We start from the raw sequence: 17,115 nt of genomic DNA, 5'->3' as shown, positions 1-17,115 counted from the left end.
CGGTTATTTACACTTTCGAATAATAGAAGGACTAGGGGGCATTCCATGAAGTTAGCAAGTAACACATTTAAGACTAATCGGAGAAAAATTCTTTTTCATTCAACGCATAATAAAGCTCTGGAATCTGTTGCCAGAGGATGTGGTTAGTGCAGTTAGTGTAGCTGGCTTCAAAAAAGGTTTGGATAAGTTCTTGGAGAAGTCCATTAATGGCTATTAATCAATTATACTTAGGGAATAGCTACTGCTATTAATTGCATCAGTAGCATGGGTTCTTCTTAGTGTTTGGGTAATTGTCAGGTTCTTGTGGCCTGGTTTTGGCCTCTGTTGGAAACAGGATGCTGGGCTTGATGGACCCTTGGTCTGACCCAGCATGGCAATTTCTTATGTTCTTAACAATACACTGAAATCCTCAGCTCAGTGCATGGCAGCGGTCAAAAAAAAGCAGAGAGTTAGGAATGATTAGAAAAGGAATGAAGAATAAAACAAAAGGAGAAATTACTACTTACCTGATAATTTCCTTTCCTCTAAGAAGGCAGGCCAATCCATAGCAGCAGATGGAGACTGAGTAAAGCTGACTCGCTGATGTCACTGACACATGGCCCTGCCCAGACATCAGACCACCAGTATCTCTAGAAAAGTCAAACTGTGGACAAACTGATTATACTTGAACATGACTATAAACAGTCAACCACTCATGCTTCCAACCAACTGGGAAACACGGAGCTCAACAAAAAAAAAAAATCATCAACTAATCTTAGGAGCTGGTTATGTCATTTACCAGTCCTTCAAATGAATTAACAAAAATAACACTCTTCATCATCCGTATAAAACAAGGACAAACTAAAAGCAAGCAGGCAGCCCAGGATGGGTTGTAGATTGGCCTGCCTGCCTTCCATAGAGGAAATGAAATTATCAGGTAAATAGTAATTTCTCCTTCCTCTAAGGAAGGCAGGCCAATCCACACCAATGGGATATACCAAAGCTACTCCTGAAGAGGGAAGGAGGCTGCCTGCAGTGCCGTCAACATCGCACACGCAAAAGACACGTCCTGCTGAGCCCTAACGTTCAAGCAATAATGCTTGGAGAAATTGTGTAAGGAGGCCCACTTCACTGCTCGGTAAATTGACAGGCGACAACAACTGAAGCTCTGCCCACAACCCTAGTGGAAGGTGCCCTGTCCCAACTAGGAAAAGGGAGCTTTGCATCCACACAGGCGGCCGTGATGACTTCTTTCACCCAACAGGCTATAGTTACACACATTGCCAGTTCATCTTGTTTATCTTCACCATGGGGCACAAACAGCTAATCACACTTCCTGAAAGACTAAGTAACTCAAGTACTTGACATCCAAGGCATGCAACAGATGATAATCACACTTAGACGGGGGGTTGAAGAACCCCCCCCACCCCTCCAAATTTAATTCATTGCAACCCCCCCCCCCAAAAAAAAAACTTGCCAAAATTCACTGGTGGTCCAGTGGGGGTCCCAGGAGCGATCTCCTGCTCTCGGGTCATCGGCTGCCAGTAATCAAATTGGCACCGAAGGCCCTTTGCCCTTTCCATGTGACAGGCTATCTGTGCCATTGGCCGGCCTCTGTAACATGGTAGGAGCAATGGGCCGCTAATCTCTCTAGACGTCGTTCCGCCCAGAGCACCTACCTCTGCCTTGCTTTTGGTTCCACCCTGCTGATTTATATATGCTACTGTTGTCGAGTTGTCCGACAGAACTCGAACCGGACGATTCTGTAGTAACGGCAGAAACTCCTTCAAGGTCAAGCGAATCACCCTGTTCTCTAGATGGTTGATAGACCATGCAGACTGTCTTGTGGACCAGGATCCCTGAACTGAATGGGACTGACAAACTACTCCCCATCTAGAGACTCTGGCAACGGTAGTAGCCATCATCCAATTGGGAATTTCGAGGTCCACTCTCCGAGTGAGATTGGAAGTCTGAAGCCACCATGACAGTCTGTCTCTCGGCAAACCCTCGAGAGGTAAGCGGATATGATATTCTTCCAATACTGGCTTCCAGCAGGACAACAATGCCGTCTGTAGTGGTCTCATATGGGAAAATGCCCAGGGAACCAAGTCCAGCGACAAGGCCACCTGTAAGTAGTCCCAGACCTTGGGTACCTGCAACTGCAAAAACCGGTGGATCTGGGCCTGAAGTTTCAGAGAGAGAAAGACTCTGCCTATTACTGTGTGTAAAATAAGTTTAGTTATGTTTGTTATTTAAGTAACCTCTATTAAGCTGTCTAATAACTTTGCTTTTATATTTTTAATTCTAGATGTTCTATGTATTCGACTAAGGAATTATATTTCCTGCTTGTTCAGATTTCAGTGTAAACCGGCCTGATTTGCATTTTATGCAAGAAGGTCGGTATATAAAAATTATAAATAAATAAATAAATATTATAGTATCGAACCGAGCTCCTAATTACTCCAAAGTTTGGGTTGGTGATAGCTGACTTTTGTCGTGATTCACTACCCAACTTAGGAACTGTAGGACTTCGAGAACTCGATGAACCGACTTGCGGCAGAGAGACTTTGACTTGGCTCTGATCAACCAATCGTCCAAATATGGGTGAACTAGAATACCCTCCTTTCGAAGGAAAGCTGCCACCATCACCACCACCTTGGTGAAAGTCCACGGAGCTGTGGCGAGACCAAAACTGAAGAGCCTGAAACTGAAAACATTGACCCAGAATCATGAAGCAGAGAAAACGCTGATTTTCTCGGGAATGGACTATTGCAATGCTCTATTTTTAGGTTTATCAGACTCTGCTCTATACCCTCTGCAACTAATTCAAAACTCTGCTGCTCGGCTGCTTGCAGGTACCTCACGTCGAAACCATATTACACCTGTCTTATTCTCTTTCCATTGGTTGCCAATTAAATACAGAATTCAGTTCAAAGTGTTATCAATTATTCATTCTCTTATCTATAATATTTCATCTACCTGGCTATGCACTAATCTTCGCATATATAAACCTCCCAGACAACTCAGATCTCTCTCTAAAAGTCTTTTAGATGTACCTACAATTAAACTGGCTAAACACGAATTAACTAGAAAAAGGGCTTTTTCAGTAGCCGGCCCTGTTTTATGGAATTCACTCCCAGACTCTCTTCGCCTTATTTCTTCCACACAACAGTTTAAAAAATCATTAAAAACCTACTTATTTCAGAAAGCATACAGTTTACTCTCTAACTCACAAAATTAATATTCACTTATCTTCCATATTGACACTACTTTTTTCAAACAGATATATCCATAAGAAATAATACTTTAGATTCAATCCAATTCACTGTTTAATCCTGTAGGGCATGAATGTTTATTGTAATATTATTTTAATGTTAGTTTTTATTACGTTCTTATTTTTATCCATCATGTATGTTCGGTTGAAAACAGTTTTATTTTTATTTTAAAAAATGTATCCATTATGTATGTTTGGTTGTAAACCGTTTTGATTAATTCCTTTGAATTGTAAAGGCAGTATATAAACATTTTAAAATAAATAAATAAGCCTCCATGAGATCCAAGTCAGTCAGGAATTCTTCTTTGCGTACAGCCGCTATGACCGACCTGAGGGTTTCCATCCTGAAGCATGGCACCTTGAGTTTTTGCATTGACCTTCTTTAAATCGAGCATCAGCCGAAACAAGTCCTCCTTTTTAGGGATCAGAAAATAAATGGAGTATCTCCCCTGACGGAGTTCCGCTCTGGGAACTAGTACTACCGCACTTAACCGGTCTAGAGTTAGTTGTACCGCTGCTCGCTTGACTGGATAGCTGCATGGGGAAATTAGAAAAAGTTCCTGAACGGAATGAGCAAATTCTAAAATGTAACCGTTTCTTATCACATTGTGAACCCATTGGTCCTGAGTGATCTTGGCCCACTCATCATGAAAGTGCCGTAAGCAACCTCCTATAATAGGAATGATGGAGTGGACCAGCCTGGCATCATTGGGTAGACTTATCTCCTGCTGAGGAGCCACTAGAGGATCCCCTAAAGGACCTTCTGGCTCCACAAAAGGATTGTCCCCCATGCTTGCCCCCGTGAATAATATTGTCTCTGCAGTCCCGGTATACCACGGGTAGGCCGCGATCTTCTGTCTGACTGAAAACGAGACCTTAATTGAAAAAAATCTCTTACCCTTAGGTTTATCCTCGGGTAACCTGAGGAGTTTAGTGTCTCCAAGAGACTGGATCGGCTGCTCTAGATCCTCACCAAACAAGAACTTACCTTTGAAAGGCAAGGATGCCAATTGTGCCTTAGAGGAAACATCCGCCACCCACTTGCAAAGCCAAAACAACCTTCGAGCGGCCAGAGCTGATGCCATTACTCTGGAGAAAGTATGCACCAAATCATAAGAGGGCATCCACACCGTAAGCCACAGCTGCTTCCACACGCTCAGCCATATCCACGTCCACACCTGATTGAGACAAAATTACCTTGATTCTGCTGTACCCACCGGAGACAAGCACGCTGCAAGAAACTTGAACAAAGCTCTGCACGCAAACCCAGGGACGCCACCTCAAAAATCCTTTTAAGGTGTAACTCCATCTTACGATCTTGTATATCTTTTAAAGCGGCCGAACCAATAACCGGAATCGTGGTGCGCTTAGTCACAGCAGACACCGCCGCATCTACTTTCGGGAGAGAAAAAAAAATTCTAAATCCTGTTCTGGTAGAGGGTAAAGTTTCCCCATGGCTCTGCCGACCTTTAACCAGAATCAGGAGTCCTCCATTCCTCTTCTACTAACTTCCTAACCGACTTGTGGTAAGGGAAAGAAGTTGGAGGATCTTAGATGGCACCGAGTACCGGGTCCTCACCATCCAAATCCCGGTTCTCCTGAGGCATTTTAACCCCAAGAGCCTGGTAAGACTCATGAATAAAAGAGACTGGGTCATCCCCTTGACCCGCATCCTCGGTAGCCGGAATAACCGGAGCCACCAGGGGAGCTTGGCCAGACCCCGAATCAGTACCACCAGGAGCTATGATAGCATCCTCCGGATCAACCGCCCCAGCTGCATCATCCTGCGGGCAAATAATCAAGCCCTGTGCTGAGGGAACCCTATTACCGGGCATAGGAGACCTCCTGGGACCCCCTGAAGGACCCTCAGTGGGCTGGACTGGTGGAATCTGCGGCTGTGTAGTCCCCCAAGCCGCTTTCCATCTGGCCATATAGGCATCATGAAATTAAAAAAAAAAAAAAAAGTCTGTGGAGAAAAGCCTCCCTGCACCAAAACCAGCATGGTCTGGTTGAAAAACAGGAAAACCAGAGCTTTCCTCCCCTTCTAGCCCTCCCTGTCCGTTACCCAACCCGGACGGACCGGAGACAAATGAAGTACCCTGCCCCACCACCCCAGTGATGTGGGAACTGCCGCGGCAAAATCCAAAATGGCACCATTCCCACGCCGGCCGGGTGAGGTAAAAAAGAAGTTGCAGCTGGTCCAAAATACACCAATACTCGACGCTATTTAGCAGGAGAAGGAGCCATAGATGAACCCTCCCTACCATTGGCACAGTTAGTGCATAATCCCAACCTATCAAGCCGGGAAGAATCAGAGCTACATGAATGGGACAGATAGGATTTTAATTTTTTCTCTGAAGGTACTCACCACGACAGAAGAAAAAGGTCCTCCAAACAAACAGCCAGAGCCCCACAAAAAGCTCCTACCTAAGGGGAGAAAGTCACTCACCTGTACAGAGTGCTCCGGTGCAAACAGTTTTTTTTTTGGTTTGTTTGTTTTTTTTTTTTTAAATTAGCTTTAGTTAAAAATAGGCAAAAAATTATTGTAAAAAAGTATTGTAAAGAGCCTGCAGCCGCCTCAGCGGCCTCGTGAAGGAAGGGATCTGGACAACCAGATTTACACCTCACGGGCACCCAGACCAAGCACACAAAAGGGTTCCAACCCCTGGCTCGGCCGCCTCAACCGGACAGGGAAGAACCTTAAAGATTCTAAAAAAAAAGAAATAAATAAAAGAAATAAACTCCCGGGAGGAAGGCTCAAAAGAAAAACATTAGCTGAAAAAAAAAAAAAAGTTTGTCAACTGCAGAACTGCAGGATTAACAGCCTCTGCCATCTGCTAGAGACAGAGAAATACTGACAAACTGCAGGTGGCACGGTTGCTTAGATACGGTGTCAGCGAGGTTTTTTTTCTCTGTCTCCATCTGCTGATAGAGGGAGATGAACCCAGGTGTCTGGACTGATCTGGGTACATACAGGGAAATAGAACCCGCCAAAAAAAAAAATGCAAGACCAGATTAAGGTCCCAAAAGAGGCCCCGGGAACCGCAAGGCAGGACATAAATTCTTAACGCCCTTCAAAAAACCTGGGCATATCCAAATGGGAAGACAAGAGTCCACCATTGACCCACCCCTTATAGCAAGCAAGAGCTGCTACCTGCACCTTCAGAGTGTTAAAGGCCAAGCCATTAACCAAGCCCTTCTGCAAAAATTCTAATTCTAGTATCAGTGGAATTTCAACTTTGAGCGGATGAGAACCTCACTTACTTTCACCAGCTCTCGAACACTCTCCAAACTAACAAACTAGAGATGTAGAAAACTTCCTGGCCCACAGCAACCAAACCCTTGGTTGCTGAAGCAACCTGCTTCAGCAACCAAACCCTTTCAAGGGACAAACCATAAGACAAAACGGACCTGGATCGTCGTGCAGCGTGGGCCCCTAATGCAATAGATCTTCCTTAGCAGTAGTCTGAGAGGACAGTCCACCAGTAAATCCAGGTACAGGAAACCCCAGCGCTTCACTGAGTTGAAAGGCTTCGTCTGCCAACTCCCACTCTCTTGGGTCCAAGGTCCACCTGCTGAGGAAGTCTGCCCTTACCTTGTCCTTCCCGGCAATGTGGGAGGCAGATATGTCTTGGAAATGCTTTTCTGCCCACACCATGAGTGCATATCTCTCCACTGAAACCTGTTGGCTTCTGGTTCTGCCTTGACGACTGATGTAGACTACCGTCGTGGCATCGTCAGACATTATCCTTACCACTCGAGCTTCCAGCCACTTGGCAAACTGCAGCATGCCAGGCAAACTGCACGTGCTTCCAACCGATTGAGGGTCCACTGCCGCTCCTCAGCATTCTAGTGACCTTGCGCCACCAACTCCTGACAGTGAGCTCCACCCCTCCAACCCAGAAGGCTTGCATCTGTTATGAACACTAATCAGTCAGATGTCTCCAAGAAAACCCTCTTCCTGAGATGATCCGCTTCTACCACCACTGAAACTAGATGCTCACCTCTAATGGCAAGTGGAGTCTCATCTTCTCATTAGAATTTTTTATTTTTTTCACCACAAACAATCCCAATAAAGAGATGCATGTCCACCATGGGCTGGAGATGGAGAATACTTGCAGGCTAATGATGGGGCAGGGTTATATGTCAGTAACGTCAGCAAGTCAGCTTCACTCAGTCTCCATTTGCTGGAGACTGAGCATAACCCACTGGTGTGGATTGGCCTGCCTGAGTGTAGAGAAAAATGTAGTGCGTCTGCACCTTGATTACTGTGCGTAGCTCTGGTCTCCTCATCTCAAGACAGACAAAGTAGAACTAGAAGAGGTGCGGAGGAGAGCGGCAAAAACGATAAAGGGGATGGAATGGCTCCCCTATGATGAGAGGGTATACAGGCTAGGGCTCTTCAACTTGGAAGCGAGAGACAGCACATGATAGACATTTATAAGATCATGATTGGGGTGGAATGGGTAAGTAATATTAAAAACAAGGGGACACTCCATGAAACTAACCACCAGCAGATTTAAAACAAATTGCAGAAAGTACTTTTTTTTTTACTCAGCACACTATCAAGCTGTGGAATCTGTTGCCAGAGGACATGATCAAGGTGACTAGCATAGCGGGGTTTAAAAGTTTTGGACAAGTCCCTGGAGGAAGAGTTCATAATACATTAGCCAGGTAGATTAACGGAAGCTATAGCTATCCCTGGGAATGAGTAACAGGAATTAGATCTACTTTATGGGATCTGCCAGGTACTCGTGATCTGGATTGGCCACAGAATGCTGGGCTCATAGGACCTTGGTCTGACCTTTTATGGCAATTCTTACGTTCATATAAGCTTAGTGTAAGGGTAAGACCTCACCCAGATACTTTTACCCAACATATTTCCCTTTTGTAAAAGACTGTGGTTAGGGAAGAATTAACCTGGAATTGGATCCTAGGCTCCCTTGCATTCTCATGTTCTTGATGAGGTACGGCATCAGCAGCAATCAACTGATGGTGAAAGAAAGACACAGCAAGGACCATGAAGTGATGCAAGAGAGAGACTGAAGGCTTGATGGTTATTCTTTCAGTTCTCAGCTAAAGTTTGTTACTACCTCTGTTTTAAATCTAAGTGCTAACCATTAAAAAGACAAGAAGATTATGTGAACATTTTGTAATGCAAATTTGCATACTGTTATGTCTACTAACCAGTGGCAAGGTAGCTTTCAAAATGCTTGATGACATCACAATGTGCTCTGACCTACCTGAAATTTCAACTGGCCTGGCCCATTTACCTATAGCAAATAAAAAGAAAAAGGGAATCTAAGTGTCGGGAGCACATGACAAATGTGAGCCGGGGGGGGTGAGAGGGGGAGGGGGTCATGATATGCTCTGTGGTAGAAATCAGAACTGGATGAACAATTTCAAAATTTGTCACGATGGAGGCTCAGTGGCAATGCTTTATGCTGCCAAGGGGATGGATCCCCAGTTGCGATTGTCAGATCAGGCCTTGTGTACGACAGGTTGGCTGGGGATGCTGCAGAGGTAGTGTTCATGGCCCTAGGTTGGGAGTAGGGAGAAGCCATTGTCATTAAGAGCAACATTTGCTGGCCAGATTTAGAAGCCGTGACGTGGGGTTATGGAAAGAGCCCTGGTGCAGGGTTTCCGGCCTCAGGTCTGTTGCTGCAATGACCAGACTTGAAACAGTAGGGAGGAAAGGTCTATTAAAAATGGAGTGGGGGAAATGGTAGTTCTGGATGAAGGGTCACAATACAAAAATTCCAGCATCGGCTCTGAGTTAGAAGAAAGAGGAGAAAGGAATGAATACTGAGTTCAAATCAAAAATACCTGTCATGACTGGATGGCATGGGGGAGGGGAAGTGGATAGACACACAGACATGATGATTTTATAAAGGACAGTTTCCTTGTAACCAGGCTAGAACAAACATATGAGCCATTTTTCACATTATTACAGGGAAGGCAATATTCCTATAATCGTGTCAACTGCTGTAACTTTCACAATATGATCTCTCACCTTCTATCACCATTCTCTGGACTGCGTTCACACTAATATGTATTGTCTCTTTAGCAAACCAAACTATGCTTTTAAAAAATGTAAGTTACCTTTGGGTTGAAGTATCGACACGACTGGGGCTGCGATCCTCCAAATAAGGCGATACGGTAGTCGTGCTTTTTCCTTCGTGGCCGTGTGCCCTCCACTAGCTCCTCCCTGTCCTCTGGGGACAGCAGGTGATACCGCATCCCACCTGTGCCAAGGAAGAGACCTGCAGGTCAGCAAGGAGCCCACTTTAAAAAAAAAAAAAAAAAAAGAAGTCCACCTCCTTGTATATTTTAGAATCTTAGGGGCTGTCTCAGGTCCCTCCACCCGAGGCAGCGCACTTATCGCAAAGTCTGACTAGACAGACACAAAATTACAAAGGAACAGCAGAACACATGCTTTACCAGCTTAGCTGTTATGGGAATTTTTTTTTTAAAGCATCACTAAGAAACAACCAGGGTCCGGTCAAGACAGCAACCCTGTAAGAGTAATGCTCGAGATCGAGGAGAATGTGTGGCACTGCAGCAGGCAGGGAAAAAGAGGAAGAGTAGAAGACACCAGAGCAGGAGATGGGGTGTATCTTTTTGTGCCATGCATAGTGCGCTGCCCATGCACATAATGCAGAATCAGAAAGAGACTGCTTTAGGGATTTTAACACTTCAATATCACACCTGGATGATGTTTTAAAGGGATTTTAAAAAATTAGGATTGAACGTGATAAACCTCTCAGTACACAATTTTAATCCTCACTTTGCTGCCAGAGGGGAAGGGGGGGGAAAAAAAAAAAAAAGTTTCTCTGCTTGCAGATGGAAGCTCATGCATGCAGAGGCAAGGATAGGCCGTTTCCTCAGCATGCCCACAGCAAACATTGTCATTTGGGATCAATGTTTTTTTAGAACTAGACCAGAGGTTGCCTTTTTAAACCGCCTACGGCTTATATCTCTTCCTACTCATCCCTTGCATTCTGCTGCCTCTCACCACAGTTTTCAAACTCTAGGTCACTGCATACAATCACCCCAGATCACTCTCCTGTTTGGTGCACATCAGGTACTGTTCCCCCATGCTTTCTGTGTCCCAAATGCACCATGCTGCACCTGTTTGCAGCAAACCTTAGCTGCCATTCTTCACATCTCTTCATTTTTCCTACCCAGTTACAGAGATTTCTCATCTTTTGGCCCAGACGTTTTCTCCTGCTCCTCTGTGCTTCTAGCTTAGTGATAAAAACAAAAGCAGGCCTGGGATACAAGATGACGCACCTTCATTTGCCACTACCTGGGGACTTTTCCCCCATCTTCTCTGAATTCTCTTCACCTAGGTGATTGAAGCGATCATTCTTGGGCACTGGACATGCATCAGGGCCCTTTCGAGAACCCTGCAATCATGGGCTTTGAATTATATAGTAACATAGTAATGACGACAGAAGAAAGAATCAAATGGTCCAGCCAGTCTATCCAGCAAGCTTCTTAAGGTAGTAACTGCTACTCCGTGCGGGTATCTCCAAGTCTTATGATAACCCATAAAAATTAATGTTAGCAACATTTTTTACTGGGCGATGAGCTTTCTTGAAAATTCAGACAATGCTGCTTGACTTGCGTTGCTTATAGACTTGGCTGTAGAAGCAGTCAGATGCTTTTTCCCTTATGTCTGCATATCAGTACCCTAAGACAATAGAAGTCTGGGCCCACTTGGTTGTTGTCTGAATCCAATTCCTCTTTTCCTCCTGCTGTCAAAGCAGGGGGCAATGTTCCAGTTGCATTAAAAGCATCAAGAGTTATAAGTTAAGGGTAGTAATCTCCATGCCTTCAGCTAAATGTAATAACACACCAGCAAGTTACCCCACTGCATGCTTTTCTTCATTTCCATCCTCTAGTCTGCAGAGATACAGTGTTTAATCCCATGCCACTCTGAATTCTTCAACTGTTTCCGTCTTCACCTCTTCCTCTGGAAAGTCACTCCAAGCACCCACGACCCTCTTCATGACTTTTCGTCCCTACTTGGTGATTGAGATACACCACTGTTGTCGCATTGTCGGAAAACACCCAAACCATCCACCCTTTGAGCCAGGGCAGAAAGGCCTCCAGGCCCCAGTGAACCTCCCTTGTCTCCAATTGATTCATAGACCCTGAGCTTTCCACCACCGGCCAAAGACCTTGAGAGGAACTACCTTGACACACTGTCGTCCCCCCCAGCCTTTGAGACTGGTATCCGTGGTTACCACCACCCAGCTGGCAATCTCTGGATCCTTTCCTTTCTCCGGATTATTCCCGAAAAGGCAGGGGAAGATGATACTCTTCTGAAACCGGATTGCACCTGAACAAAAGATTCCTTTGAAACAGCCTCATGTATGCAAAAGGCCCATGGCACCAAATCCAATGTGGAAGGCATGGGCCCTAGAACCTGCAACTAATCCCAAACCTTCGATACCTCCAGCCAAAGAAGACGAGTCACTTGCATCCTTAACTTCAAGCATCTGTCTGTTAGGAACACCCTGCCTCTAAGCATCGAACAGTGCTCCCAGGTACTCCACCAACTGGGTCAGAACTAGAAGACTTCACCAGATCGATTACCTAACCCAGCGACCTCAAGGTATCCATCACCCACTGGAAGGACCGAATGCAGTCCCGCTTTTGACTTCACCCGAAAGAGCCAATCGTCCAGTTACGGCTAAACTAAAATCCATTCTTGCCGCAGGGCAGTTACCACCACCACGACGACCTTAATGAAGATTCTGGATGCCGTGGCCAACCTGAAGTAAAGAGCCCAGAACTGATAATGCTATCTCAGTACTATGAAGCGAAGAAACTTCTGATGGTCCTTCCGAATGGGAATATGGAGATATGCCTCTGCCAGATCCAATGATGCTGGGAACTCTCCTCTGTGCACCGCCTCCATCCGGAAACATCCTGTTTACCTTTTGTATGTTCAGAATGGGTTTAAAAGTGTCCTCCTTTTTGGGCACCACGAAGTAAATGGAGTACTGTCTGCGCCCCCGCTCTTCCAGGGAAACCGGTACTATCACGTTCAGGTCCAGTAACCTCCTCAGGATCCCTTTCACCACCTTTCGCTTTTCATGAAAGACATGAGACTCCAGGAAGGCCTCCCTAATCAGGCACGAAAGTTCTAGAGTGTAACCATCTCTCACGACCTCTAGAACCCAGCAGTCCGAGGTAATCCTGGCCTACTCCTCACAAAAGCTGGATAATCTGACCCTACTGCTTCTACACAGGAATGGACTATTCTGGCTTCATTGGGCTGACCTTCCTCCACTGGTCCCCTGTCCAGCAACGTCTCTGGAAGTCCTGTGGGTACCCTGAAAAGACTGCTGCTATCTGCTCAATTGTTTCGTTCCTGTTCAAACAAAACCTACGCGAATCTTGGAAAATGGGAGCGTGGCGGAAAAACCTTCTTGTCCTCTGGCAGCCTGTTCCCTGTCGACTCTCCCAGAGTCTTCATCAACTGGTCCAAATCTTCCCCAAAGAGCAGTTCCCCTTAAAAGGTAGATTGCAAAAACGGGCCCTGGACCACATGCCAGCCGACCAATTGCGTAGCCACAGTAGGCTCTAGGCTGCCATCACAGACATCATGCTCCTGGCTGAAGTACGCACCGAGTCGTATAGCGCATCTGTGATATAGGCCACTCCAGCCTCCAGGCACGCAGACTGCAGACCACTCATATCCACGGATGAAGCCTGTTCCTGTGCTTTCTGAACCCAGCACAGGTATTCCCTCTGCATCATACTGCCAGAAATCGCTGCCCAAAGACTCAGAGACTTCAAGCCTCCACTTCCATTGAATCTCCAATTTGTGGTGCTGAGCATCCTTCAACGTGGCAGAGCCCACAAGCAGGATGGTTGTCTTGGTAAAAATCGCTGACACCGCAGCCTCCACCTTGGTCACTTTTAAAAGCTCCAAGGAATCCTCCACCAGAGGGTAAAGCCTAGCCATCGCTCTGCCGACCTTCTGGCCCACTTCCAGAAAATCCCATTCCCGGTTCATCGGCTTCCAAATCTTCTTAGGCAGGAGAAAGCACCAGGTGGCCCACGCGGTCGCTCCAGGACCGGATTGATGCCCTCACTATCCGACTCTTTGAGTCACCTTAACACCCAATTCCTCCACCACCTGGGAAATAAGGGGACAATTCCACTTTTGACCAGCTGGACTACTCGAGGGTCATCCCCCTCTGAGAGAACATTCAGGTCTGCATGTGGTCCTGCATCCTCATCCAGATCTGATGGATCCTCCTGGAACCCATCAGAATTTTTCGAGCCGTCAGAATCGACTTTGGACCCTCGCATCCGAGACCCAGACAGCAGAAAATGCCTCCAAAACCACCAGAAGACCCCATCTTCAGTCTCTTGGAAGAACCACTTGGCTGCTGCCCTCGGGAATGCTTTCTCCCATCACCTTTCCTTGCCAGAAAGGCCTTATGAAGAAGAGCACAAATTCTGGGGAAAACCCCTCTGGATCCCCCACAAAGCTCTCATCTGACTCCACTCCCCCATCCGGATGCTCCCCGGGGTCCTGCCCCGCTGGCGACAGCGGATGGGTCTGCCCCTAGGCACCTTTGGGATCAGAGACCCTCTGCCCATGAGCACTCAGAGGCAGGAGTGCTCTGGGATCCTCCGATGCCAGAGGCTACGGGCCTCGATGACCGGAGGCACCTCTTCCCTGGAGATAGCCCTGCTGAAGTTCCCTCTTCACCAGAGGAACAGCCTGAGCACAGTGAGTGTGTACAGACCACATGCTCCACAAGCAGCCATCATCGGTTTGGGTGGCACTAAGCCCGCTGTCGCACAGTGAACACACCAGCGATCCCTGCTCGCAGTACATAGAAAATGGCCACCCACACAGTCCCTTTAACTGAACTGGACGGCATGCTGTCAAGCCTACTTGAGCGGCGCGTGGGAACCAGGCCGCCCTTGCACCCTCTGTGGCGTGCAGGAAAAGATAGGCCACCCTCGCGCCAGCCATGATGGAAAAATAGGCCGCAATCGCGCCAGCCGTGGTGCATGGGAAACCGCAGCTCCCATTGCCCCCCCCCCTTCCCCCGGATCCCCTAGAGCGAAATCAGAGAGCATGGTACTCACTCTCCCGCTCTGCCAGCGCAGACTGTTCCCGCAGTCAAAGGTGCCCTGCCGCCAAGCCTTGCCCAGAGCTCCTGCTTGAAAAAGAACAGTTTCCTTTTTTTTTTTTTTTTTTTTTTTTTAAAACAAAACTAATACTCCCAGCAAAAAGAAATCAAGGGTACTTCCCTTTCAAGGCTGGCAGCTCGCAGGGGGAGACCTCAGAGGTCGTGAGGAAGCCAGTCTCCTGGCTATCAGGGCCTCTGGACCATTGCGGGCGATCACCAGCCAGAGGTTCTCCCAAACTCCCAGTCATCTAGCTCCTCCTGAGGGATGGTCCACAAAGGAGCCTAGCACCTCAGGGAGCCTCCAAACCCGAACTCTCTTCTTCTCCAAATTTCTTCTTTTTAGTCAGACTGCAAGTTTGCACCTCTACCACCTGATGGAGACAGAGAAATACTGAGGGACTGCAGGAGGCACTCTTGATTATGTAGCAGTGCCTCAAAAGTTTTGTTCTCTGCCTCCATCTGCTGGTAGGGATGCAAAACCCGCTTGTCTGGGCTGATCTGGGGTATGAACAGGAAAAGACCTTTTCAAACAAGGCCCCTCTGCAGTGCCACTTATGATATAATCAAAAGTATTGCTTGTACTGTGCTTTGTATTAACTGGTAGGTCTCAACCTGCTCATAAGCAACATCTCTTCCACCCTGTAAAGCAAAAAATTACAAAAATAATAAAGAGCCCCACCAGCTGTATCATCTGTTAAGATTACAAACTATATATTACTGCAGCTCACACAGCAATGAGTCATTTCATCTTCAAACAAAATCATTCCTTTTACAAGTACAAAAACAGGAGACCTAGCCACCCACCTATTTTTCCAGAGATTTGTTATTTTCTCTGTAAGGACCCGAGCCTGTACTGGCTACACTACCAGGAAAGAGATGTAGTCAGACAACACTTACTGATGACCATTTTAAGGCATTCAGGGTTGTCCTGGATAAGAGGCTCAGCTTGCACAGTTTTACTCAGGAAATTCTTCGAGATCAGTGGAAATCGAACTTTGGCAAGAATGTCAACCATGTATGGCTGGCGGTTTGGCTCATCGTATTTCAGCCATCTGACTGCTGCATCATAAACCTTCAAGAAAAAACACACAGAAAAGAAGAAATTCAGACTCTTATTCATATAACAGAAGGCAGCAAGTGGTTTCACACTGCCAGAACAGCTATGTGCAGAGCTATCATGACCAGCAGTGCTTCCCTACCCTCTCCTGAAGAATAGAATAAAGAGTAGCCGAAAGTCCTTCAAAAGATTCTTTATTAATTGAAGGACTTTCAGCTACTCTTTATTCTATTCCTCACGGCTTTCCTAGACCGCCTTCCTCTTTGTTTTTTGGGCCCTACCCTCTCCTGAAGGCACACCTAAACTGGTCGGGTTTCCAGGATATCTTTAATAAATATGCATGAAAGATTTGCATACACTGGGTCTCCAATGAGTATTCACTGTGGCAGTGCTGAAACTCCCAACTGTCTAGGTGTGCCTCCAGCAGAGGTTTGGAAAACACCAACATACATCCACCAGCTGGTCCTCAAAGGTTGATGGCAGGCAGATAAGAACATAAGTGCCATCCTGGGTCAGACTGAAGGTCCATCAAGCCCAGTATCCTTTATCCAAGAGATAATGCTTTGCAATAGTTTATTAGAAGTCACTCCTTAACCACCACTGGATTCATGTTCCTGAGACTTGGCTTAAGAAAAGAATCCATCCCAAGCCTTGGAAGCACGAGCAAGAACTGAACCTGCGGTCCCCCTTAGTAAGTGATAAATGAAAGCTAAGTGTCGAAGCTGCATGGTCTGATGCAGAGCAGGGCTGCTGGGGAGAGAGGCCCCTGCCTGATAAAAAGGATACGAGTGCCTCACCTGATCCTCTGCCCGCACTGTCAGGGTGTCCTGGTTCAGGAGCTGTGTGACCCGTTTCACGTCCAGCTGCAGAAACTCATCCGTCTTGTAAACCTCCGTGAAGTGCTGATGGATGAAGTCATCGGCCGTGGCTTTCAGCTCCGGGCAGTCGAGGCACTCTGCTAGCACACTGATACCTATGCACAGACCATAGCAACAGGCAGAGGGGGGAGACATTTAAAGACACAGAATTGGGGGGGGGGGGGGGGGGGGGGGGAAAGGTTGCAGGTCAGCCTGACTGCACAGTATCAATGCTGAGCAGTACCCTGCCAATCTGGGGATGCTATGGAGGCAGTGTTCACAGCTCCTGAGAGGCGCAGGGGCCTAAGATTGACACCCAGCGCCAAGATTCAGGGTTCATCTCTGCAAGGCTGTGGCTGGAGTCCTGGTGCATGGCTCTGGCCCAGGAATGCTACTGCAATGAATGGACTGGATGCATTGTAGGGGGGAGGCTATGAAATAGAGGGAAAACCCACTGGGTAATTGCAAATGAAGGATCCTGGTGCCAGATCTCAGTCCTGATTACAACTGAACTGAAGAAAAAGGAGCAGAGGACTATGCTGGGTGGGGGGAAGTCAAACAGCAATACTTACAGGGAGCAATTTTGAATAGCCTGTGTTACCTGCAGCATTTTTAAGCCTATGTACACTGTGATCAATTTTCAAATAGAAATATGCGTCATTTCACTTTTGTGTTAGGTAACAGAGTAAGAGAGCACCCCTGCATTTGAAAGCATTAAAATCACCTATACTATTATTACTCCCCTCACTTGAACATGCTCAGAGGAACCTCTCTCTCTCT

General features: G+C 46.7%; 1 protein-coding gene across 2 annotated transcripts in view; it reads right to left on the bottom strand.

The window, feature by feature from the left end:
* Window positions 1–17,115, bottom strand: part of KLHL7 (kelch like family member 7) — a 119,954-nt gene that overhangs the window by 69,590 nt on the left and 33,249 nt on the right. For both annotated transcript variants that reach the window (XM_029589075.1, XM_029589076.1), the window contains exons 5-7: window positions 16,276–16,451; window positions 15,319–15,493; window positions 9,356–9,498 (exon numbers count right to left, since the gene is read on the bottom strand). In XM_029589075.1, the coding sequence (XP_029444935.1) occupies window positions 9,356–9,498; window positions 15,319–15,493; window positions 16,276–16,451 (494 nt within the window). The remainder of the gene's footprint in view (window positions 1–9,355; window positions 9,499–15,318; window positions 15,494–16,275; window positions 16,452–17,115) is intronic.

Source organism: Rhinatrema bivittatum, chromosome 2 (assembly GCF_901001135.1).
Source record: "Rhinatrema bivittatum chromosome 2, aRhiBiv1.1, whole genome shotgun sequence".
In the NCBI taxonomy this organism is placed as follows: Eukaryota; Metazoa; Chordata; class Amphibia; order Gymnophiona; family Rhinatrematidae; genus Rhinatrema; species Rhinatrema bivittatum.
The sequence above is the reverse complement of the archived record's forward strand: the minus strand, read 5'-3'. Positions and strand labels throughout refer to the sequence as shown.